We start from the raw sequence: 25,352 nt of genomic DNA, 5'->3' as shown, positions 1-25,352 counted from the left end.
TGCTGCTTTATATTAGCGTGGACAATATTAACCATTAACCAACTGTTGCTCTTTGGTCAATAAATCAACAGAATTATTTCCTATGTACGACGATGAAGGCAAGTTGCGCCATACAACTACCACTCCTACATATGTTGAGACATCACTTGAAGAAACATGAGAATTTCCCAGGTGGATCTAATTGCCATTGTTATCTCTGTAGTTCTTTGCAACGTTCCGTCTGTTTTATAACACATAGGTTTTTCACAAATCTAAATATTGATAGATATGGGTTATAGGCTGCTAACGTTCTAAATATTGGAACAAAATACACTCTTTAAACATTTACTTTGTACTCTCTTTAAACATTTACTTTGTAACCAGGCAGATGCTACTTGAAAAATATTGACTCAATACTAACTGAACTAGAATGAAAGCAGATTATTATGGACTTTAACCTCTTATTTAAGGCTCAGCCTCGTTAATGACAAGTGTCATTTGTATTGAAAATTTAATTTTCTGGAGAGAAAAATAAATGTTAAGTGTGTTCTTATTTTCTGTCAGGTGTTCTCATGAGTCCCATCAGATGATTCCAATTCAACAACTTACTCAAACAACTTGGGATGTGAAAAAAATCTTTCAAACGGCAGAGAGTTTTTGGTTCTTCTTTGTGTGCTCACCAAAGCAGTCACCTAGTCTGTGGAAGGCATACCTATGTATTGCAGGCCACAGGGAGCACCTAATACAACAGACAAGGATAGAGGAGGCGCATGTGAATCTGTGTCTTACCTGCAAGGAAAGTTTGTGTCTCTGGATGGTGGTAAAGCTGGAGAGAGTGTTCCCTCAAGAAGCAAATGCCAGCAGATATCAGCAGCTGGAAATGGAAAAGTTGAGCAAGGGTACAAGGCTGGAAGGGGTTGTCCAAGAAGAGTAGTGTTGCAGGCAGGAGAACGGACCATCTTGGAGTCATGAGCTCCTTTCCAAAGTAATAGCATGGAGGTGATAGAGATAGAGCTCAACTTCATAGTGGGCTCAGACGTCAGTAGGTGTGGGAGATCAGGGAAGATGGTGATTACATGGCAAGGGGTAGAGCTAGGTTAAGTCAGCTCAGGATGGGTACTATGGTGGGAGGAAGGGGACTCAAAGGATAGGGGGGAATGCAGGGTGATGTTGGGAGGGGGAGGGGAAGGAATGTGGCATCCTTGCAGAGGAAGAACATGGGAATTCGGTAGCAAATATCTTGGCTATTTGAAAACATTTAAAAGCTTTTTACAATTGAAATAAATAACTAAATGAAGACAGAGTGTTGTGATTGAAGAGCAATATTCAAGATGAAAGTCCGTGACTGGTGGAGTTCCATAGGGATCTATGCTTTGACCTGTGCTGTTCGTGATATATAAATGCCTTGGATGTAAACGTAGATGAACAAGCTTGCTGGGGTTGCGCACTGCAAGGAAGGCTGTCCAAGTGTACAGTGGGATAGGTAAGGGCTGCAGAAATGAGTGGAGAAATGGCAGATTTACTTTAATTCGAGAAAGTGTGAAGTGTTGCACTTTAGTGATCAAATGTAACAGGAAAACATACAATTATTGGCAAAACCCTTAACAGCAATTATGTATAGAGGGATCTTGGGCTCCAAATCCATAATTCCCCGAATGTGGCAACACAAGTAGATAGAATGGTAAAAGAAACAGTTAGCAGAAACACAATACATGATTATAATCGATCCATTTACAATGTATAGATACATGAAAAGGGAATAACATTGAGTGCAAAGTAAAGCCAGCAAAGTCTGATCAAGGATAGTCTGAGGGTCATCAAAGAGGTAGATAGTAGTTCAGCACTGCTCTCTGGTTGTGGTAGGATGATTCAGTTGTCTGTTAACAGCTGGGAAGAAACTGTCCTCAAATCTGGTGGTGTGCGTTTTCACACTTTGATACATTTTGCCTGAAAGAGGGGAGAAGAGGGAGTGGCCAGGGTGCGACTCATCCTTGTTTATGCTGCTGGCCTTGGCTAGACTAAATGATGTCTGGATTGGGTGGCTTTAGCTACAAAGAACGGTTGGACAAATTTGGATTGTTTTCTCTGGAACGTAATGGGGGAGACCCGAAAGAAGAACATACAATTATTAGAGGAAGAGATAGGGCAGATAGTCAGAATCCTTTTCCCAGGATGGAAATATCTAATACTGGAGTGCCTAGATTTAAGGCGGGAGCAGGAAAACTAAAAGAGATGTGCAGGGCAAGTTTTTTGTTTAAAAGCAGAGGGTTGCGTGTGCCTGGAAAGATTTGCGAGGTGTAGTGGTCGAGACAAGTACCACAGTGGCATTTAAAACACTTTTGGAGAAGCGCCCGGATATCCATAGACTGGAGCAATATGGATTATGTACAGGTCGATACGAGTTGGCCTTGGCATCATATTCAGCGAGAATGGCATCATAATGAGGATGAATGAAACACAGGCAAGCCAAGTAAGTGGGTATATGGAATATAATGTGGAAAATTAGAATATCCACTTTGATAAGTAAAGCAGAAATTCTGATAAATTATTAGTGAGATATTGGGAAATATTGATGTTCAAAAGAACAGGTGCTTTTTATTACAAGTCACTGAAAGCAAATATGTAGATGCAGTAGACAATTCTTAAGGCATTGATATGTTAGATGTCATTGCGGAAAGTGTGACGTCTCATTGCAATTATTTGGGCTGCACCTGATGTTCATTAATAGATTTTAGTCCCTTGCATTAAAATTATATGCTTTTGATAGATGTAGTGCATCGAAGATTCATCAGACTGGTTACTACAATGGAAGGACTGTCACATAGAATTGGTCAGACAGTATGAAAACATGCCCATCATGATGATCATCTACTCTATTCCATTTGCCTGCATTTGACCCACATCCTTCCAAACTTTTCCCATCCATCTTCCGATGTAAAAGACTAAAAATACCATGTTCATTCACCATATGTATGCCCTTCGTGCATTTACACCCTCTATACCATCACCCTTCAGTCTCCTAAACTCCAAGGAGTTTTCTGCATCTTTTCCTGTCTTAATGGCATCTAATGGCAGCTAAAGCAGCAAAACTATACTTCAATTACAGTCTCAACATTATATTGTACAATTGCAAAATCATGTTCCTACTTCTATACTCAATGCCCATACTCATGAAGGCTAGCATGCCCAAAGCCTTCTTGACCACCGGCCACCTGCGATATCACTTTTAGGGAGTTTAGAGAACAATGTACTTAAACATAGAAACATAGAAAGTAGGTGCGAGAGCAGACCACCAGGTCCATCGAGCCCGCACCGCCATTCGCTCATTCGCTCATGGCTGAACACTAAACAGACACACTTACCCACAAACAGTAGACACAAGACACAGAACACAAGACACTACCCTCCCCTTTATACCGCTATCACCCCTCTCCACCCCAAGAACCTCGTGATCTCCTGGGGGAGGCAAAAAACCGGATAAAAACCCAGGTCCAATTCGGGAAAAAAATCCGGGAAATTCCTCTCCGACCCCAATCTAGGCGATCGACACTTGTCCAGGAGATCACTCAGGTCTTACTATACTAACCATACCTAGGTCCATATCCCTGCCCTCTCCCCGTAGCCCCTTATCCCCTTGGCAGCTAAAAAACCATCTATTTTAGTCTTAAATATATTTAAAGTTTCTGCTTCCACTGCTCCCTGGGGCAGTGAATTCCATAAATTTACCACCCTCTGGGTGAAGAAGTTCTTCCTCATCTCAGTTTTAAAAGAGCCCCCCCTTATTCTGCAACTATGTCCCCTAGTTCTAGTTTCCCCGATCATTGGGAAACATCCTCGGGGCATCCACCCGATCAAGGCCCCTCACGATCTTATATGTTTCAATGAGATCGCCTCTCATTCTTCTAAACTCCAAAGAGTAGAGTTCCAGCCTACTTAACCTTTCCTCATATGTCAATCCCCTCATTGCAGGAATTAATCTTGTAAACCTTCGCTGCACTGCCTCCAGGGCTAGTACATCCTTTCTTAAGTATGGACCCCAGAACTGTACACAGTATTCCAAATGTGGTCTCACTAATACTGTGTACAGCTGCAGCAAGACCTCCGTGTTTTTATACTCAATCCCCCTAGCAATAAAGGCCAAAACTCCATTGGCCTTCCTGATTGCTTGCTGCACCTGCATACTAACTTTCAGTGATTCATGTACTAATACCCCTAGATCCCTTTGCGTTGCATTACAACGCAGCTCCTCCTCATTTAGAAAATAACTTGCCCTATCATTTTTTTTTTTTTCCCCAAAGTGAATGACTTCACATTTATTAGTATTAAATTTCATCTGCCAAGTTGTTGCCCACTCACCTAGCTTATCTATATCCTTTTGCAGACTCTTCCTATCCTCCTCATCCCCTACTTTTCCTCCCATTTTTGTATCGTCCGCAAATTTTGATATATTACACTTGGTTCCCTCCTCCAAATCATTTATATAAATTGTGAACAACTGGGGTCCCAGCACCGACCCTTGCGGAACCCCGCTAGTTACCGGTTGCCATCCCGAGTATGAACCATTTATCCCCACTCTCTGCTTCCTATTTGTTAGCCAATCCTCTACCCATGCTAATATATTACCCCCCAATCCCATAATTTTTTATTTTTAGCAATAGTCTCTTATGTGGCACCTTGTCAAAAGCCTTTTGGAAGTCCAAGTATACCACATCCACCGGTTCCCCTTTATCCACCCGGGTTGTTACTTCCTCAAAGAATTCGAGCAGATTCGTTAAACAGGACTTCCCCTTCACAAAACCATGCTGGTTCTGTCCGATGAAGTCATGTTTATCCAAGTGCCCCGTTAGTGTTTCTTTAATAATTGTCTCTAACATTTTACCCACCACCGATGTTAGACTAACCGGTCTATAGTTACCCGCCTTCTGTTTACTTCCTTTTTTAAATATAGGTGTTACATTGGCCATTTTCCAATCCACTGGGACCGTTCCTGCCTCCAGGGAGTTTTGGAAAATTATCACCAATGCATCCACAATCCCCACTAAAGTAAAAAAGTTTTTAAACGTCCGGTTCTACATCAAGCCTTAATGTTGACCGTGGGTCCTACTCTTCCCAAATGATAACACCATGCACTTGCCTGAATTAAACTCCATTTGCTATTCCACGGCCCACTACCCAACTGATAAAGATCTGACAATAATACGAAACAGCCCTTTTCACTGTCTATGATACCACCTATATTAGTGTCATCTGCAAATATACCAACTATTGCTTGTACATTTACATCAACAAGCTAATGTCTGTGGCTAGCGAGTTAGCTGTGGTTATCAGGCTAATGTCTGGAGGAAATGGACAGTCGGCATTTCTAATTCAGATGAAAAAGACCCTTCATCTGGTGTGTTAATTTGAAAAAAATATCTTCATCTGTTCTCAACGCATGAATGCAATTGAATTCACAAGATTTAATCCACAAGATTTAAAATTATTTTAAAATCAATAAAAAAGCCTAATATTAGTAGCTGAATATTATAATTATTGCTGTTAAGTTTATCATGTGGGAATGAAAATTAACAAGAAACTCTCGTTCAAAAAGGACAGAGACATCTTTATACGGCACGAGAAGGAAAATATCATGCGAGTGAAGCAATGGGCGGCCAAAATCTCCAAAGAACATCATCATCCTACTTTTCTGCCTGTAGTAATCTGGGCTCTGTTCTTTTCTAGTCACTGATTCCAGAATGAAAAATAAATCTGATTGTTCTTTTATACATATTCTTACTTGACCAATCCCCCCAAAAATTCCACAGGTGTAATGATTTGTGTACTATTATTATCGTATCCCATACTTGAGACAAATAAGAAAAGTGCTGTTTATTCTCCAGATTTATTCAAAAAACTTACAATAAACCCTCTGATGGAATGTTGTTTATTTGGAATGTTTTGGCAGTATTAGAAATTCATTAGGAAACTGCAGACCTAACAGAATGCCAGCACTCACAGTAAACAAATCATTATTTTTTTTCCCAGCTGCTTTAAATTCTAACAGTAAAACACTACTCCATGGCACAAAGTGAAAATCTGTACATTATATTCCATAATGGTATACATTTGTGCACTCCAGAAGAAACATATAGTCCCTTTAGCATTAACCACATGAATTGGAATAGTAACAGTAGCTCTAAAGGAGCCACCAATATCATAGTATTGTTGTACTGTGCTGCTGTGTATTCTGGCATGTAGTCTCAGCTTCAATAATGTAGTCAAATTAATTCACCTTCACATTCATTGTTAGTGGTTCTAATTAAGACAGCCTTTTCCATCGTGTCAAATTTCTTTCCGTGTAAGTTACTCTTAAGCAACAATGAGGAATAGAAACAAAGACACCAATAGTTATTATGGAAGAGTTGTGCAAATTACAGATGCTAGTTAGGATGTGGGAATTTAAAAAATAAATATGTACTGTGCATTGAAATGGGTACTGTACAAAAATTAAAGGGGCAACATTCAATAATGGACTCAAAAATAGGCTGGTCAGACAATGAATGTAAAATCAGAAAAAGGAAAAACACATCAATTAATTAGGAACACGAATTTGATGCACAGTGAGCCTTTTCATTGAAGAACTCTTCAGTTTTATATGGATAAGCACAAAATGTAAGTGTGATTAGGGGTGTCCAGACTGAAATCATGAACATAATGCCAAGTTAAATACGAACAGGCAATGATTATTCGCTTATGATGATAGGTGATCTGACAAAAGGAATATATACATATACACACACACACACTTAAAATGATCTCTGTGTGCATTTGTGCGTAAGGCAGCCACTGTAAGTGTGTGATTGCTATAGGTTTATAGGGAAGGGAAAGCAGATAGAGAGCAGTATTACACTCCGTCTTCTTTTGAAAATCAGCATCTGCAATTCCTCATGTCTCCTATAAACTCTCCATATCAAGTCTTGCGGGCCATGAAAAAGCTGGTGCTTCAGGTCAATAACCATTTATTGGAAATGAACACTCAGACTAGAATTCCAGCCTACTGAAAAGTTTGCGGTATGAAAACAGACATGAATATTAAACATGTCTTATTGAAAGTAACTGCTGGGACGAGAGCACAGGTAATTGAATGCTACCCATGGGTAGACTTGGTGATGAAGCAATATCCCATTCACTGATTATGACCAGCCATTTCACTTCAAATAATTTCTTACCAGATTGTACCCAGGTCATAGAATTATAGACACAAAATCATACAGTGCATTCAGAAAGTATTCAGACACCCTCCCTTTTTCCACATTCTGTTACGTTATAGCCTTATTCTAAAGTGGATTAAATTCACTTTTTTTTGTCATCAATCTACACACAATACCCCATAATAAATAAATGAAAACATGTGTTTAGAAATTTTTGCAAATTAATTTAAAAGAAATAACTGAAATATCACATTTACACAAGTATTCAGACCCTTTACTCAGTACTTTGTTGAGGCACCTTTGGCACCTTTGATCACAGCCTCAAGTCTTCTTGGGTATGACGCTACAGGCTTGGCACACCTGTATTTGGGTAATTTCACCTATTCTTCTCTGCAGATCCTCTCAAGCTCTGTCAGGTTGGATGGGGAGTGTCGATGCACAACTATTTTCAGGTCCCTCCAGAGATGTTCGATCGGGTTCAAGTCTGGGCTCTGGCTGGGCCAGAGGAGGACATACACAGACTTGTCAAGAAGCCATTCCTGCGTTGTCGTGGCTCTGTGCTTGGGGTCGTTGTCCTGTTGGAAGGTGAACCTCCACCCCAGTCTGAGGTCCAGATTGCTATGGAGCAGGTTTTCATGAAGGATCTCACTGTACTTTGCTCCGTTCATCTTTCACTTGATCCTGACTTGTCTCCCAATTCCTGCTGCTGAAAAACATTTCCACAGCACGATGCTGCCACCACCATGCTTCACTGAAGGTATGATATTGGCCAGTGGTTTCCCACAGACGTGATGCTTGGCATTCAGGCCAAAGAGTTCGATCTTGGTTTCATCAGACAAGAGAATCTTGTTTCTCATGCCTTTTGGCAAACTCCAAGTGGGCCGTCATGTGCCTTTTCCCAACATGACACCATTTAGATAGTAATTTGCCTTCCTGTTTTTGCTACCAAAGTGGATAACCTCACACTTATCCGCATTAAACTTCATCTGCCATGCATCTGCCCACTCCCCCAACCTGTCCAAGTCACCCTGCATTCTCATAGCATCCTCATCACAGTTCACACTGCCACTCAGCTTTGTGTCATCTGCAAATTTGCTAATGTTACTTTGAATCCCTTCATCCAAATCATTGATGTATATTGTAAATAGCTGCGGTCCCAGCACCAAGCCTTGCGGTACCCCACTAGTCACTGCCTGCCATTCTGAAAGGGACCCGTTAATCCCTACTCTTTGTTTCCTCTCTGCCAAACACTTCTCTATCCATGTCAGCACTCTACCCCCAATGCCATGTGCCCTAATTTTGCCCACTAATCTCCTATGTGGGACCTTATCAAATGCTTTCTGAAAGTCCAGGTACACTGTCAACTGTGGGACCTTATACAGACTGATGTATGCCTTTCCAAATCATGTCCAATCAATTTAATTTACCACTGGTGGACTCCAATCAAGTTGTAGAAATATCTCAAGGATAATCAATGGAAACAGGATGAACCCGAGCTCAATTTTGAGTGTCATACTTATGTCTGAGTCTGAATACTTATGTTAATGTGATGTTTCAGTTATTTATTTTTAATTACTTTGCAAACATTTCTAAACATCTGTTTTCGCTTCTTCATTCTGGGGTATTGTGTGTGGATTGATGATAATAAAAATGAATCTAGTCAGTTTTAAATTAAGTAATGTAATAAAGTGTGGAAAAAGTGAAGGGGTCTGAATACTTTCTGAATGCACTGTACATACCAGTACACTGTACATCTTTGCACATTTCTCAAAACAGGTTTTATGCTACTTCTGGGTTTCAACTAACACAGGTGCTAAAACAAATAAATACATGTTGTATCTTCAGTAACACTAATGAACATTGAAGTAACAGTTAATAAATCATTCTTCTAATTTATGTCTTATTAAAATTTGACTTACCAATGGTTCAGCCATCACAACTTCAATCTTTTTTTCAGACTGAACTGTAAATTCGGCAAACAGACTTTTAATAACATACTCTCCAGGTTTGGTATCCGGATCAACGGTAATGTTTGACATGGTGACACCCTTCTTCACCCAACAGGGATTGCTACCTGGAGAAATCCGGCGCCTGGATACAGTGCTAACAGGTGCGGAGGCTGCATGGAAACACAAGGAAAACAATTCATTTTGATAATTAGCCAGCAAAAAGTGAGGATTCAGTATTGCAAGCTTCATAACAAATATAATAGGTTACACCAATTTGAACAATGAATTATCATTTCTGCATGATTCCTAAAAAGATCTTGGAGCACTTTTGAAAATAAACAAAAATATAAAGATTGAGCATAAGAATAAAGCCAAAACTTTAGCAAGTCGTCACCTGCTAGGCTTTGCCCCACTTCTACCTCTCTTTTCCAACTTTTTCCTCCTATATCATCATTTTGAAAAAAGGTCTCGATCCAAAACCTCACATATCCCTTTTCTCCAATGCTGCCTGACCTGCATAGTTATTGTAGCAATTTGTGTCTATCTTTTCTGTTTTCCTTTGTATATTCTTTTTAATTCTTATAATGTGGAAAAATGGCTTGCTCAGTTGGGCAAATGATCTCGTACTTGACAAACGCTTCTAAACATTCTAGATTGTCCAGTAACAGAAGACCGGTCGACAAACCATCGAGGAAAGCACTTTTCAAAATAAATTTCCACTAGCATTCCTGAATCTTTTTAACAAATTCTAATATTACCCCCCACCCCTCCCCCCCCTCCCAAATTGTACTTGGGATTCTATCTTTCTTCTTCAAGAAACCAAGTAAATTGTTCTCGAAGTTGATCCCACACTGCTACTGTAACATCAGCAGAAGAGCCACTGTGCCACATTTGCACTAATATGTCAGCAGTTGAAGTAAAATAACAGTGTCAATTCCAGATGTAACCTTGCAAGAATTACAATTTATAATCCACATTATTCTAAATGTACATACAAGGGTAAAATAATTATTTCTTGCACAATATAAGCTAACCTTCGTTTTATACAGGGCCCAATGCAAGTTGAGGAACAACGTTATATCTTATTTTAAGGTACATTGCAGCCTTCCAGATTCTTTCTTTCTGCCTGTAGCACAACTGGCCATTTCTGCTAATAAATGAAGCTACTACAGAGGCAAACAGAGAATCACTCCATTCTGGCTTACTGGAATACAGTACATGTTACCAGGCAGAATATAACCTCTTCATTGCAAGCCTTACAGGTTGTAAACACTACACTGTAAGATATCCAATATCTGCATTTTTTAAACATTTTATTGAAGGTGAAAAAAAGACTGGATCAAACACAAGATTGGTGCTGAAATATAATTAAAAAATAAAAACACAATGGAATTGTGAAATACATACCTGAGAGAATGGTATTATAGGCCCAATGGAGTTTTTAAACAGTATTAGTAGTTTTTATAAACTTATTTAAACATTTCCAACAACAAAACCATGTTGTTAGCATTACTGATACCTTAATTCACATTTCTGAAAGTTTCACTGGAAAGGTTCTGAAATAGCACACACTAGAGACGCAGGAAATGACTGATAGTAAGTTCTTACATTTTGTTTGTGCATGTTTTACTCCAGAAACTGCTGGTGAAGACTGGTAGATGAGCCATTATTTCTTACCAGAAATTCTAGGTCATAGTTAAACATTACAGGAAAATTACAATAAAAACAGGTCATATTAAAAGTCTTGAACCTAAAACATTAACTCTCTACATTCCACACTACATCTCTCTACACTCTACACATGCTACCTGAGTGCACAATAAGCACTAACAGTATTTCCTGTTTTCATATTAGATTTCCAGCAACTGCAGTACTTTGGTTTTTCAAACGAACACAAGAGTTCCACTCTTAACTTTCATTCCTGAATTGAACTTCTAATGATCTTTCACTTCCTGTACTTCATAGAAACGTTTGAATATAAAACGGAAATATAACATCCCCCACCCATGTTAGCTAATTGCAGTACAACCCTCAGTGATTTACACCTGTAAATACACATTTCTCACCAATGAACCCGAGAACCAAATATAACGTCTATTACAATGCCCAATTAACGGCAACAGAACTACTTCGTGTTTTATAAATCTTTTATACTTAGCATTTAACTATTATCCAATCTTGCTTAGAGATTTTGTGCCAGAATTTGCTGCGAGTAGGAAGCCATCTGAGGCCACTGCAGACTTGCACGATAAAGAATAAATCCTTTCTAGATCTGAGAGTAAACCGCTGGTAAATGTCACCCCAATTTTAAACTCAGCAAGGGCCAATCTCACCCCAGTCACTCCATCTTCTCCTCTCTCCCATCAGGCACGAGGTAGAGGTTCAAAAACTCACCTCCAGATTCTGGAACTGTTTCTTAAAGAAACATAGAAACATAGAAAATAGGTGCAGGAGGAGGCCATTCGGCCCTTCGAGCCAGCACCACCATTCATTGTGATCATGGCTGATCATCCCCTATCAATAACCCGTGCCTGCCTTCTCCCCATATCCCTCGACTCCATTAGCCCCTAGAGCTCTATCTAACTCTCTCTTAAATCCACCCAGTGACTTGACCTCCACTGCCCTTTGTGGCAGGGAATTCCATAAACTCACAACTCTGGGTGAAAAAGTTTTTTCTCACCTCAGTCTTAAATGACCTCCCCTTTATTCTAAGACTGTAGCCCCTGGTTCTGGACTCACCCAACATTGGGAACATTTTTCCTGCATCTAGCTTGTCCAGTTCTTATATAATTTTAATGTTTCTATAAGATGCCCCCTCATCCTTCTAAACTCCAGTGAATACAAGCCTAGTCTTTTCAATCTTTCCTCATATGACAGTCCCGCCATCCCAGGGATCAATCTCGTGAACCTACGCTGCACTGCTTCAATCACAAGGATGTCCTTCCTCAAATTGGGAGACCAAAACTGTACACAATACTCCAGATGTGGTCTCACCAGAGCCCTATACAACTGCAGAAGAACCTCTTTACTCCTGTACTGAAATCCTCTTGTTATGAAGGCTTCACAGCTGTAATCAGGCAACTGAACAGTCCTCTCATCAGCTCGAGTGCAGTCCTGACCTTCCATCTACCTCAGTGGAGACCTTTGAGCTCTCTTCAATCAGATTTTATTGAACTAAATGCTGTAACCTTTATCTGTACACGGTGAATGACTTGATTGTATTCATGTATAGTCTTTTTGACCTAATAGCACTCAAATAAAAACTTTTCACTGTTCCTTCGTACATATGACAATAATAAACTAAACTAAATATGGTTAAGAAGTTAATGTTAGCAGCAGGGCTTTGCAGGGAATATTGCCATCTGTGATGGTGCTAGAACCAGCCCTTCACAATAGGAAGGTCGCACGCAGTCGAGGTCACGACCCGTGACCTGTTGCCACGCAACACCAACTGGAGTACACGCGATGAACTGCAGGTAAGCATTTATTATGGCTACCAGCACAGCGGGCCCTTCTTCTGGCCCAGCATCCAGAATGGTTGCATACTCGCGGACCCCAGGCCGTCTATCCCCGTGGCTGGGGGTGGGGGGGGGGGGGGGGAGGAGGGGGTCTGGGTGTCGGTGCAGCACAGTCAGTGACTCTGGATGGGCGGAGTGAGCAGACCTTCCCCAACTCTGCTGCAGCTGACGTTGCCCTGAGCCGCGGTCCCGCTCCACCTGTCCCCGTGCGTGGGCGCTGCCGACCCACAGCCCGACAGTGCGGCCCACAGGTGGAGATGGGACAGCTCTGACCCCGGGGGGGAGAGTGGGGGCTGTCTCGAGGGATGCGCTCCTTCGGCCACTTACACCTTGGTGCTCGGGTTCAGAGCAAGATATTAGAGCATTTGGTTCAGAGCGCTCAGTCACCCCAAAAAAAAGTACCTCACAATATTGCAATCAAATTGCTCTGACTGAGTTTGCTTTATATAGCGAAGGCTTATCGAGATGGTGCTGTCTCTCTGGACACGACAATGAATGTGGCTATTAGTCGCATAGTGTAAAAGATGTTACAGCATGAGATAACACCAGTTTAAACCTGATACCCTCCCGCTTTCAATGACAGCACCCACAATTATTTACATTGCAAAAAATGATCATTTCGGCGGTTTTTAACAGGTAAGAAAGTACGCGTTTTGTGTGTATATCAACGCCGCCATGTCCTCCACATGGATTGAGCTGCTCCGTGTGCGTCACGCCCTTTGACCCGATGACCTTACGTGCAATCCCTCCTATACAGCAAAAATAATTTTCTAGTTTAAATCTGTTAACTTTTTTTAAACTAAAACTTAAAATACAACGGCATTCAAAACAAACTCAAATACTTTCAAACAAACTTAATTAATTAAAATGAAATCTACTTTGTATTTATCTATGCCACCCACAGCTGTTCTTTGCTGAAAGGGAATTTTTGTTCCTGCATAACATCCAGTTCTGCAGATTTCCCCAGCATTAATCTGGGGAAATAGCAGCTGCCACTATGAGCAGAGCAATGAGGAATCAATAGCAAAGAGTGGTCAGCAGGTTTAGGATCTCTACATTTGTGTGGAAATCCCAAATTCAACAGCACTTATATTAGGTATGTTGCAAAGCCTACCTGAAGCGTCGTTGAAAATCTGCCCCAGCCCGTGTGTGTGATTTTGGCGCTGTTTTGAGGGGGCGGGTTTAAAACGCGATTTTCACTAGGCTGTTGCAATCGAAAATGTTCAGCCTAGTAAATCATTAACGAAAAATCGCTGAAAGACCCCGTCGCAAAAGGTAATATTAGTTTTATGGCCTTGTATAATAGTTATAGTAGTTTAAAAATCACTCTCTAAACCCGCGACCTCTCGCAGCCCCAGGGTTTTATAAAGCAAACAATTAAAGGTATGTACCTTATTTTTACATTAAAAAGGGCTTCTTTAGAACCCTTTATACAAGTTTAATATTGCGAGTAGCTCATTTTGGCCCCATTATATCCCGCAGTATTTTTCTGGGCATTTGAGGGCACAAATCTACCTCAATGTGAACGTTCTAAACCAGCGCGTTCACAGGATCCCACTAGAAAGCTGATTTAAAATGGACTTTAATTTACAGCAATTGAACACTAAATTCCTTCCATTTGGCCTATAAATTAATGTAAATGAGATTTCAAAATCATGTTTTATTGTGAATTATTTATGAATATTATTTGGACACTTAGGCTATTTAAAAATGTTAATCATTTATTAAGAAATGGATAGATGTTTAGATCTAGTAATTGAAGTTTGAAAATTTGCTACACTTGGGTAACTAACTAATTATATGTTTCAATTTCAGGTCATCCAAGTTAGATTATTTTATATTTGTTTCAGAATGGTTCAATCTACGATAACTGAAAATTTCATTCAGATCTCTTAATTTTTAAGAAGGTTATGGCCTTTTGACAGCACACGATCACAGTTTTTTTGTTATGTCCATAGAAAATCAATAGGGAACAAGATGCTAATTTGTGAGTATGGAAATGGCCATAACTTTTTAAATACTTGAGATATGAAAGTGAATTAGGTGTCAAATTAAACTTCTTTTTATGCTTTATCTGATGGGATAAATTACAGACTTGATTTTTTAAATCTCAAAATTTTGTAACATTGCTACTTATATTGACAGACTAATTGTGTAAATGCAAAATTTGGAATATTACTGTGGTTTGTCAATTGGTGAACTGCAATCTCAGGCACTCACAGCACTCCATTAGTTACAGCCGGCTGAAATGGTATTTTTAATTCATTTAATGCCTTTCAGCAGCTCTTGATGTCCAACTCTATGCGTAACCCTGGGAACACCGTTTCATAAAATATTGAGGCACCTATGTTGTTCACCAGACTTTCTTTGCAAATGCACAGTCTACATGGAGATGGGCAGAAATCTATTGGAGTGACACTTGGTGCTGGCACACTTTGGTTCCAAGCACAGACTGAGGCAGCCACACACAAAGTTTGCCTTCAGGATGAGGTTGATGTTCAGTAAACCTTGGATCCCATTGTCTAGGGACTTGTGCATTACAGCCCATTGGATCCATTCCATCTTGGATTCTCAGATGGACACAAAGATTACATGGATGACTGCCAGGCCAGAGGAGCAGGGAATGGGCTGCATCTGCAACATGTACAGCAGTACCAAGACTACTGCATATCTGATGACCAGGTTATTACTATCCACTTCAGCTATTTTTCATTGCACACCTTGGCCTCTCTGAACCAAATCTCCAACAACTTCAGACCTGACAGTGAAGGGGAAGTAGGACTGGTTGGGCCAGTTGCTGAAGAATCTAGTTGTACTCTTCTTGGGGTTTATTCAGTCCCCCGAAGTCTACTCAAATTGGTTGCAGGTGTTGATCAATTTATGGGCAGACTGTGGATTCAAGTAGAAAACAACATTGTGTTTTGTACAAGCGGCTTTAATTTGGGTGCCCCCACTATCTGGCAAAGTCACCTCTCTTATGCCGGTGTTATTCCTGATGGATCTGGCAGAGGATTCAATGCAACACACAAATAAGACAAGGGAGAGTGGGCAACCCTGTCTTACACCAGACTTAATGGGAACCTACTGGTTTCCCAACTACTGATTTGACCTGCACTAAAGAGATCAATGCAGATTAATCTACTTTCTGATTCCCACACCAATTCCATTTTGGAGAATTCCAACATGACCAGACAGATGTTTGTTACCCTTTCCTGCATGTAGTGATGGTTTCCTCGAGTCAAGGATTTTCATGACAAGTACCAACATAGGCTTGGTCCATGTGGATCACCTGTCCCAGAACAGACTTGACCCACTGAAAATGACCTTGGACAAGATCTTGCAATCCACATTCAGCAGTAATACAAGTCTGTAATTCCCGATGTCTTCCTTCCCTCACTGCTCCTTGCAGACGAGGGGGTGATGATGCTCTTACTCATGAATTTTGAATGCTGCCAGCCAGAGGCATAGCATAGCACGCATCCAACAGGTCCCACCCCATCTACCTTCACAGAGTGCAACCCAAATAGTAAGCTGTCACTTCCGGGAGTTTTATTTGAGTTAAAGGAATGAATGGAGCCAGTCAATAAATGCCATAATTATCAATGACATCCTGTGAACAAATAACTATTTGCCCGAATTAATACAGCTACAAAAACACTCATGGGACATATCATTCGGAACAGAGGATCCTTTGATGTGCTCCCCACTTCCCAACCGAAACATTTGCACCTACACCACTAGCACTCAATAACTAAAATGTGTACCACCTACAAAAGACATTGCAGCAACTCATCAAGCCTACCCAAAATTCTCAAACTCTCTCACCTGGAATAACTAGAACACGACAACACTACGAACTAAAATACTCCCTGCACGTCACATGCTGTCCTGTTCAGAAAGATATCACTGAGTCTTTATAGACACCAGGTCTAAATCTAGCTGCTTCTTAATCAATAACATTATGGGACACCTTCATCCAATACACTGCAAGGAATTAAGGTGGAGTTCACTCACACCTTCTGAAGAGAAATAAATGTTGCATTTGTCAACAAAATAAAAGTCACAAAAGGAATGAGTGTCCTTCAATTTTGATATCCATTTTTTATATTTTTATTTCACAGAAGAACAACATGAGCAAACAAGTTAGCCCCTAAAGCTTGTTCTGCCATGTAATGAGATTAGGGCAAATGCGTGGCCTAATTTCATTTCTCTTAATATCTGTAGTCAATACAACATCTATCAGTCTCAATTGCAAAATAAACAAGTGACTTAACGCCAGTAATATGGAAATTTCAAACGTATTACTTGTGAGTGGAGATATTTACTTTTGAAATACATAAGTTTTGTTCGTAAATTACGGTCATGACTTTAGACTCACTAACCAGCAGGATGACTATCACAATCTATCCATCAATTCAGTGAACGGTTTTGATCCCCAATATGGAAACTTACAAAAGGCCACAAGTCACAGTTATCTCTATTATACACTCTGCCTTCTGTACTCAGCATTTTTCTTAACCATCCTTGAATTCCAACATATTTTTATTTTCCAGATTAACGTGTTTCCAAAATCATTAGCTTCAATGTTAAACGGGAAGTGTAGAACAACTAATATTTACTTTGTACTTTGATCATCAACAGCCAGAAGATTTCCAGTTACCATTGGAGCAGGTAAGAAAATAAGTAAAAACAGTATGGTGAATTAAAGAATCAACCTCCATTTTTTTTTTTCAAAACACCGATATCTAAATGAACAAAATGATGAGACGCACCCTTGAAAGTTAATACCATGTTTTCAGAGAGCATCATCAAAAGCATGTGCGCAAACTATAATCCTCATTCTCATTCATGGCATCATTTGAAATGTGTAGCTACTATGCTGGTAATTACAAATAATCAATCTCAAAGAACATCAGGAGGAAATTACTAGGAAAATAAGAAAGCATGAAAATTAAAGAAAGATGTGGTGCTTATTAGGAGATATAAAGCACAGCCACTGTCTCTGTAAAATACACTCAAGACTGATTAAGATGTGCTGAATGGAAATAAACAAAAAATCAGAGACTGGAGAATTGGCAAATGAAGGAATCAAGAATGAGAAAGACAAGAAAAAGGGGCTGTAATTTGAGAAAGCATAAACGTTTAAATAAAAGCAGTAAATGCTGTACTAACTGGGCCATTGTACCACTTATTTCTTAAATAGTATGCTGACATTTGTTTCTCCAATCCATTGGAACAATTCCAGTGTCTATAGGATTTTGAAAGATGACGAGAACATCCATCCCATGTAACCAATTCTTTCAAAATTCTAGAATATATATAATATCAACATCTATAACTTTAAATAAACAATTATGCCTCAAATGCTTTACCATAGGGTTTTCTATAATGTGTTTAATGAGCAATGCCAATTATTATCCATGACATTTCGAAGTATGATTTACGATGGCAAACTATCAAACAACGAATGATACTAAAATAAGGGTACTAAATCCTTTGATTCAGTTTAAAATAATTTGAGAAATATGTTTCAGGTCCATTTGCGATGCCTTGAATGCTTGCGCCGCTGCTTACAACCCTAGCCTAGCATCATATGGATGACTACAAGGCAGAGACTGTGAAGGGCGGTGAAGGACGCAAATAGGAGGTGCAGGGACAGGATGGAGTCGAAGATGGAGCAGCGGGACACCAGACGCCTTTGGCAGGGGCTACGAACTATAACTAACTATCAGAGCAGCCCCCCCTCAACCGGGAGTGCCAGAACCTCCCTAGCTGATGACCTGAACTCTGTTTACGCACGATTCGAAACGGGCAACATCACTCCTAGCTCGCCGGCTACCAACAACACCGCCAGCGCGCTGGCTGGAGAGGCTGGAGGGAGGTCCACAGCTGGGGATGTGCACACATTCTCGGTGACCGAGCACGACGTGAGGAGGGAGGGCTCTGATGCATGTGAACACGAGGAAAGCTGTCGGCCCAGATGGTATATCTGGGCGAATTCTAAAGTCTTGTGCTGATTAGCTTGCTCCTGTGTTCACCACAATGTTCAACTTCCCTGGCCAAGTCCATAGTCCCTGCCTGCTTCAAAAGATCCACCATTGTACCAGTGCCAAAGAATGCCTCTTCCAGCTTGCTTGAATGACTACCGACCGGTGGCCCTCACCTCAGTGGTCATGAAATGCTTCGTGAGGCTGATCAAGAACCACATCTGTGCCTTCCTCCCTCCCACCATGGACCCGCTGCAGTTCGCATACCGTCCGAACAGATCCACGGATGATGCGGACTCCCAGGTTCTGCACACCACCCTCTCTCACCTTGACAGCCAGAAGGGGGGCTGTTCATTGATTTCAGTTCATCTTTCAATACCATAGTCCCCACCGGACTTGCTGAGAAGCTGCTGGAACTGGGGCTGAACACTCCCCCGTGTGCCTGGGTCTTGGACTTTCTCACCGCCAGGCCCCGGAGGTGGTCAAGATGGGGAGACATACCCCCAACCCCCTCACTCTCTCCACAGGATCCCCCCAGGGTTGCGTCCTCAGCCCCTACTGTACTCCCTGTACACACATGACTGTGTGGCCAGGTTCAGCTCCAACTCCATCATCAGGTTTGCTGATGACACTGTGGTGGTGGGCCTGATTGCCAAAAACGATGAGGAGGTGGCTGACCTGGCACTCTGGTGTCAGGACAACAGCCTCCTCTTGAATGTCACTAAAACTAAGGAGCTGATTGTGGACGTTAGAAGGGCTCAACATCCGAGGACGTACACGCCACTGGAGATAAATGGGACTACTGTGGATAGGGTGAGCAGCTTCAAATACCTGGGAACCAAATCACAGAGGATCTGACATGGCCAACACACACTGCCACACTGGTGAGTAAGGCAAGGCAGCGCCTTTACCACCTCAGGCAACTGAGGAAATTCAGAATCTCTCTGAGGATCCTCCAGTGCTTCTACTCGGGCTGTAGAAAGCATTGTGCCCAGTAACATCTCAGCACAGGAAGGCTTTGCAGAGAGTAGTGTATACAGCCAAACGCGCTATGGGAACTACACTCACCCCCCTGCAGGACCTATACACCAGGAGGTGCAGATCCAGAACCAGTAACATAATGAAGGACCCCTACCACCCCAGCAACGGACTGTTCCAGCTGCTACGGTCAGGCAAACGCCTCCGCTGTCACGCTGTGAAAACAGAGAGGATGAGATGGAGTTTCTTCCCACAGGTCATCAGGACTACAAACTCTTATCTCACCAGCGACTAATTTAGCGTTGTGTTGTCTTTTTTTTTTCTTTTTTCTAAAATGTAAATACTGGTTCTGTGTATGTGCCAAATAAAGTTGACTTGATTTGACTTGCAAATTACCTGAACAGATATCAGTCTCAATATTTTTTTTAGATTAAATAACTCAAGTATCTAAGGTTTCTATGGATTGCTTGACATACATCAGTTATCAAATTGAACCATTAATCTTAAAGAAACCAATGTCAATATGTGTGTGTAGCACAAGAAAATGAATGATATTTAGGCTCAAAATATCAGACTCTAAAGCTTAGTCTAATTTCGAGACAGCGCGGAAACAAGCCCTTCTGCCCACCAGGTCCGCGCCGACCAGCGATCTCCGCACATTAACACTATCCTACACCCACGAGGAACAATTTTTACGTTTACCAAGCCAATTAACCTACAAACCTGTACATCTTTATAGTGTGGGAGGAAAACGAAAATCTCGGCGAAAACCCAGGGAGGTCACGGGGAGAACGTACAAACTCCGTACAGATAGCACCCGTAGTCGGGAGTAAGCAAGTTTACTATAAAAGTGGCATGGAGAATATTGATTTGATAAGATTGCCAGGGTTGAGGTGATTCTTGTAAAATAGAATGGAGAAAAGATTGTAAGCATAAAAATGTGCACATAACATTCAATAATGTAGATTATTGTGAAGCTGGATTCATCCATGCAGCTATTCTCAAGTTTTATTTAAATATTTATATTTTTGACATCAGAATTTTTTATTGAAAAATCTTAAAATGATTGTTGCAATGAATCACAAGTCAGTAAAATATCACAAGAAGAAAGATGAGGTCAGATTGTATCTGTGCAAAATATATAATCGAGCCACCTTGTTATTTAACTAATCTGTGCTAAAATGAGTTTCCCAACATGATTACTCTGATACAATTAACATATTTTGATCAAAATGTTGATTAGATACCGATTATCTCATTATTTCTGGAATAGTACCTGTGATTTCTACTTTTAATTATGATGAAGCGATATTTCAATTCAGCATCTTTTAACCCAGATTACTAAATTGGAAGTTTTTCTACTAAGTTGTTTTCTGGTAAATGAAGGGGGATTTTTCTGTCTATAGCCTGGTGGTTGCCTTCTGTCAATAGCAAAACCAAGTCAATATGTAGCCCACGCACATCACAGGACATAGGGACATCTATTGATTTGAACAGCAATACAGCTGGTCAAGTTATGAAGTGTTCTTAAAGGCTCTTGGAAATTAATCAACAACATTTAGGGTATCAGCATCACCGATAGTGAAACATTTCAGCTGCCTTCCAGACAGAAAGCTATACTAAAACCTTATCTGCTGAGCGGTGTTCTTACTGGTGGACTGGTTAGCACTATCCTTACGCCAACATAACTAAAAATGTCTGTTTTGTTTGCTTTGCTTTTCCAAACCTAATGATGTCTATGCTCAATAGTATTTTTAGTTATTACAAGTATTTTAAGGAGAAAAGCACTATATGAAAATCTAAGTCTGCTCTGCAGTTTTAAAAAAAGGACTTAATAATTATTTTTTTCCTTAAATAGAGCTCTTACAGGTAACGGAGTCAAGGGATATGGGGAGAAGGCAGGAACGGGGTACTGATTGTGGATGATCAGCCATGATCACATTGAATGGCAGTGTTGGCTCAAAGGGCCAAATCCTGCACCTATTGTCTATTGTCTAAATAGATTACACAAAAGTATACAACCAGGAAGAAATTGTCGCAAAAGCAGTCTTCACAAATCTGATCCAAGTGTTACTGAAATTTTCTTTAAGTAAACCAACACAGATTTTATTTTAAAGTATTTTAAAATTTATAACCTAAAATAATACAGTATGCTTTGCAAATGGAATTGTTAAAGTCGTAATGTTATTGCATAAGGCAAGTCATAGAAACATAGAAACACAGGTCAAATGAATATTGTGCATCTATCCTCAAGGAGACAATCTTTCTACAATCAAATTAAATGATGGATTGGAGAATTTACATGGGACATCAACAAACAAAGAGTTAAAAGGTTTAGGCCACTAAGAAGTAAAAATAATATTTGCTGGTCTATAAGTCACATCCTCAGCTGCAATGGCGGAAATAGCCGTGGCTTTGACCACAATCCTTCAGTACTCCTTGGATATAAATGGTTGCAAATGCAAACTACCGGTTCAAAAGGGAAATAGGCCTGATGCAATTTTACACCAGGGAAGGAATCTGTTGTCTTCTATACTTAAATCATAGTTGGCAGCATGACAAGCTAATTAAAACAGCATCCTGTGTTGTATATAATAATGGCAGAGTCCGAATGAAAGGAAAATTTCCTAAACTGTGCAAGTCACTGCTTAGGCCCCAGGACTGTACCAGATCTGAGCAACACACGATGTACAAGGATGTGATGCAAGATATTATTTAGAATAAGGAACTTATATTGTGACAAGAAAATCTGGAATTTTTTACCTCAAATTGTCAAGTGTTTTGATAAAGTAGCTATAGAAAACATGTTCCATTGGTGTGGTAGTGACAAACAAATGAGACAGATTTAATAGTAATAGAACCAAAATCAAAATAAACAAAAATGCTGCTATACTGTTTTTAATTAGATTGTACTGACTGTAGAGTTGATTGAGTCAGATTCAATTGCAAATGTCTAAAAGGTATTGAGAAATAAAAAAGGAAAAACTTGCAAGGCTTTACAACAGCTTTTCAGAGACCTCAGGCATGCATAATGGATCAAAAAATAACCACCTTCATTTACTTAATTATTTTAACATAAGAAGTTTCAAATGCTCCTCCGAGGAGCATTATCATTAAAAAAAAAACGTCACATAGATAAGAATAGGTCAGATACCAAAATATCCTTCGAAAAGGTAGAATTTAATTGGATCTTAAAGCAAAGCAGAAAGGTGGTGAGATAGATTGGATTTAAAAGAGATTTCCAGAATATAAAATGCAGTCTATTGCATTTTAGTAGCAAATATTACAGTCAATGGTAGAGTAACTAAATAGGAGGATACCATGACATTGGAGAAGCACGGGTACTTGAGTTACCCACCCACCAATACAATACTGAAAAAAATGATGAGAGCCCAGTTGAAATTCCCTGATCAGCCACAGGTGGCATTGCAAGGGGCAAGCGCTCTTTCCGGTTGTGACCGTCCATCATGCAAAAAAACAACTTTTCTCTCAATCTTCTCCCCTAACTGTTTTGCAAAGACAATACAGTAAACCCTTGTTATAACGACCCCCTCATAACAAATATGCAGGAAGGAACAGCAGATTCTGGTTTAAACCGAAGATAGACAAAAAGTTGGAGTAACTCAGGGGGCAGCTTTTGCATTTTTCAGTTTGATATTGTGGAATCTGGTGCATACTTTTAACTTACACTTGATGCACAATTTATGCTTCAAATTGGATTAGGTGTGAATAAGGTTAGGCTAAAGTACATTCCACAGTAGAGCCAGGCTCTGATCAACAGGTGCAGCACATGAATGACCTTAGTATATTCATGTATGGAAATCAGATTAGAATTCATATATAGAGCTGTTATGCATATATAGAGAAACAAAAACATAGAAACAAGGCAAGGGGAGTCACTGATCACTGATCTGCACAAATAAATCAATTAACCTTTCCCTTTGACTATAGAAACAAGATGAAAATAATGCCACATATTCAACCGTATATGGTTCAAAGAAATTAAGATATATAGGTAAAAATATATATGGAAACAGGCCCTTCAACCCACTAAGTCGACACCGACCGCAATCTATCATACACCAGTTGTATCCTACATGCCAGGGACAATTTACAGAAGCCAATTAACCTACAAACCTGCACTTCTTTCAGATGTGGGAAATCGGAATTTCCACAGAAAACCATGTGGTCATAAGGAGAATGTACAAATATTGTACAGACGGCACCCGTAGTCAGAATCAAATCTGGGTCTGTGGTGTTACAAGGCAGCAACTCTACCAATGCGCCCCCGTGCCACCCTATTAATTATTTTTCCTGTAATATATTTATTATGGTGACACATCAATAAAGATGAAAACATGATTCTGATTTCTGCCCTTAGTTGGATAACACACATCTCCAGTCATTGTGTTTTATTGCTGGTTTTCAACCTCTTCAGTCCGAAGGTCTCAACCTGAAACATCACCTATTCTTTCTCTCCAGAAATGCTTCCTGTCCTGCTGAGTTATTCCAGCTTTTATTCCAGTATCTATCTTCAGTTTAAACCACCATCTGCAGTTCCTTCTTACACTCTTTATTAAGCGAAACAGGTCCTATTCTCATATTATTCACCTAAACTAAGTCTCTTCTTCACCTCCGTTGCTGCAGAGAATACAATTCCAGTTATCAAATCTTTCTTCAAAGTGAAACAAAAATTCCAGCCCTGCCAATATGTTCATAAATCACCTCTGGATCCTCTCCAGAGCAATTGCACCCTTTCTACAGTGTGTCATAGTCTTTCAGCGTGGAAACAGGCCCTTCATCCCAACTTGTTCATGCAGATCAAGATGCCCCATCTAAACTAGTCCCATTTATCCGCATTTGGCCCACATCCCTTTAAACCTTGTGTGTGCCAGTGTGTGGGTAAGGGTGTGTGTTAGGTTGTGTGTGAGAGCGTGTGTCAGAGAAGCGGCGACAACACCCGGAGTGAGCAAAGAATTGGCGATGTCCGGGGAGCATTTCTCTCTCTGGGACCACCGCTGTGTCTCACCTATCACACCATCTGCACGGGAATGTGAATGTTGGTGAGGCAGCATCTAGAGAGCGGTAGACAAAAATGCTGTAGAAATGCTTAAGTCTGAAGAAGGGTCAAACTCAGACATAGATGCTGCCTCACCCGCTGAGTTTCTCCAGCATTTTTGCCTACATTGCCATTTTAAATAGTGCACGATGGGCTGAAACCAATTTAATTGCATGTTCTCTACAGGAAACCCGCCGACAAAAAACTATTCTCATTAGTGAGTGTGGAGGAGTGTGACTTTATTTATTTATTCATACATTTAAAACAAATTTTTTTTGAGCGTGAGAACTTCTGTCATCAGCGTGAGAATTTCCTCAAATGCGTTAGTCTCACGCTCAATGCGTGAGAGTTGGCAGCCCTGGAACAATGAGACTCAACTAGACGACTTTGAAGATGGTACAACGACTTTGAAGCTACTACAACGACTTGGGTGGAGGGGAATGGAGAGAGGGGGTTGCAAGGATTACTTGAAGTTAGAGAAATCAATATACATTCTGCTGGGTTATTAACTGCCAATCAGGAGTGTGTTATAACAAATTAGAAATAATAATTAGATGTTGAGAAGATTCAGCAATAAATTAACTGAGGTAGACATGGAGATTGAAAGACACAGTTGCAGCGATATCTCAGGAAGTGGAAGAGCAGGGCTCGAAAATAGAGCTTGCCCGGGTGCCATTGACCACCCAAAGTGC

The 25,352-nt window shown here is 40.4% G+C and overlaps 1 protein-coding gene across 9 annotated transcripts in view; it reads right to left on the bottom strand.

Moving 5' to 3' along the window:
• Window positions 1–25,352, bottom strand: part of fryl (furry homolog, like) — a 299,072-nt gene that overhangs the window by 183,800 nt on the left and 89,920 nt on the right. For all 9 annotated transcript variants that reach the window (XM_055636452.1, XM_055636425.1, XM_055636427.1 and 6 more), the window contains one exon: window positions 9,089–9,288. In XM_055636452.1, coding sequence (XP_055492427.1) covers window positions 9,089–9,208 — 120 coding nt within the window. In that variant the 5' untranslated portion in view covers window positions 9,209–9,288. Of the gene's footprint in view, window positions 1–9,088; window positions 9,289–25,352 lie in introns of those variants that run through there.

The sequence above is a fragment of the Leucoraja erinacea genome, chromosome 1 (assembly GCF_028641065.1).
Source record: "Leucoraja erinacea ecotype New England chromosome 1, Leri_hhj_1, whole genome shotgun sequence".
In the NCBI taxonomy this organism is placed as follows: Eukaryota; Metazoa; Chordata; class Chondrichthyes; order Rajiformes; family Rajidae; genus Leucoraja; species Leucoraja erinaceus.
Note: the sequence above shows the minus strand (reverse complement) of the source record. Positions and strands in the feature narration are given on the sequence as shown.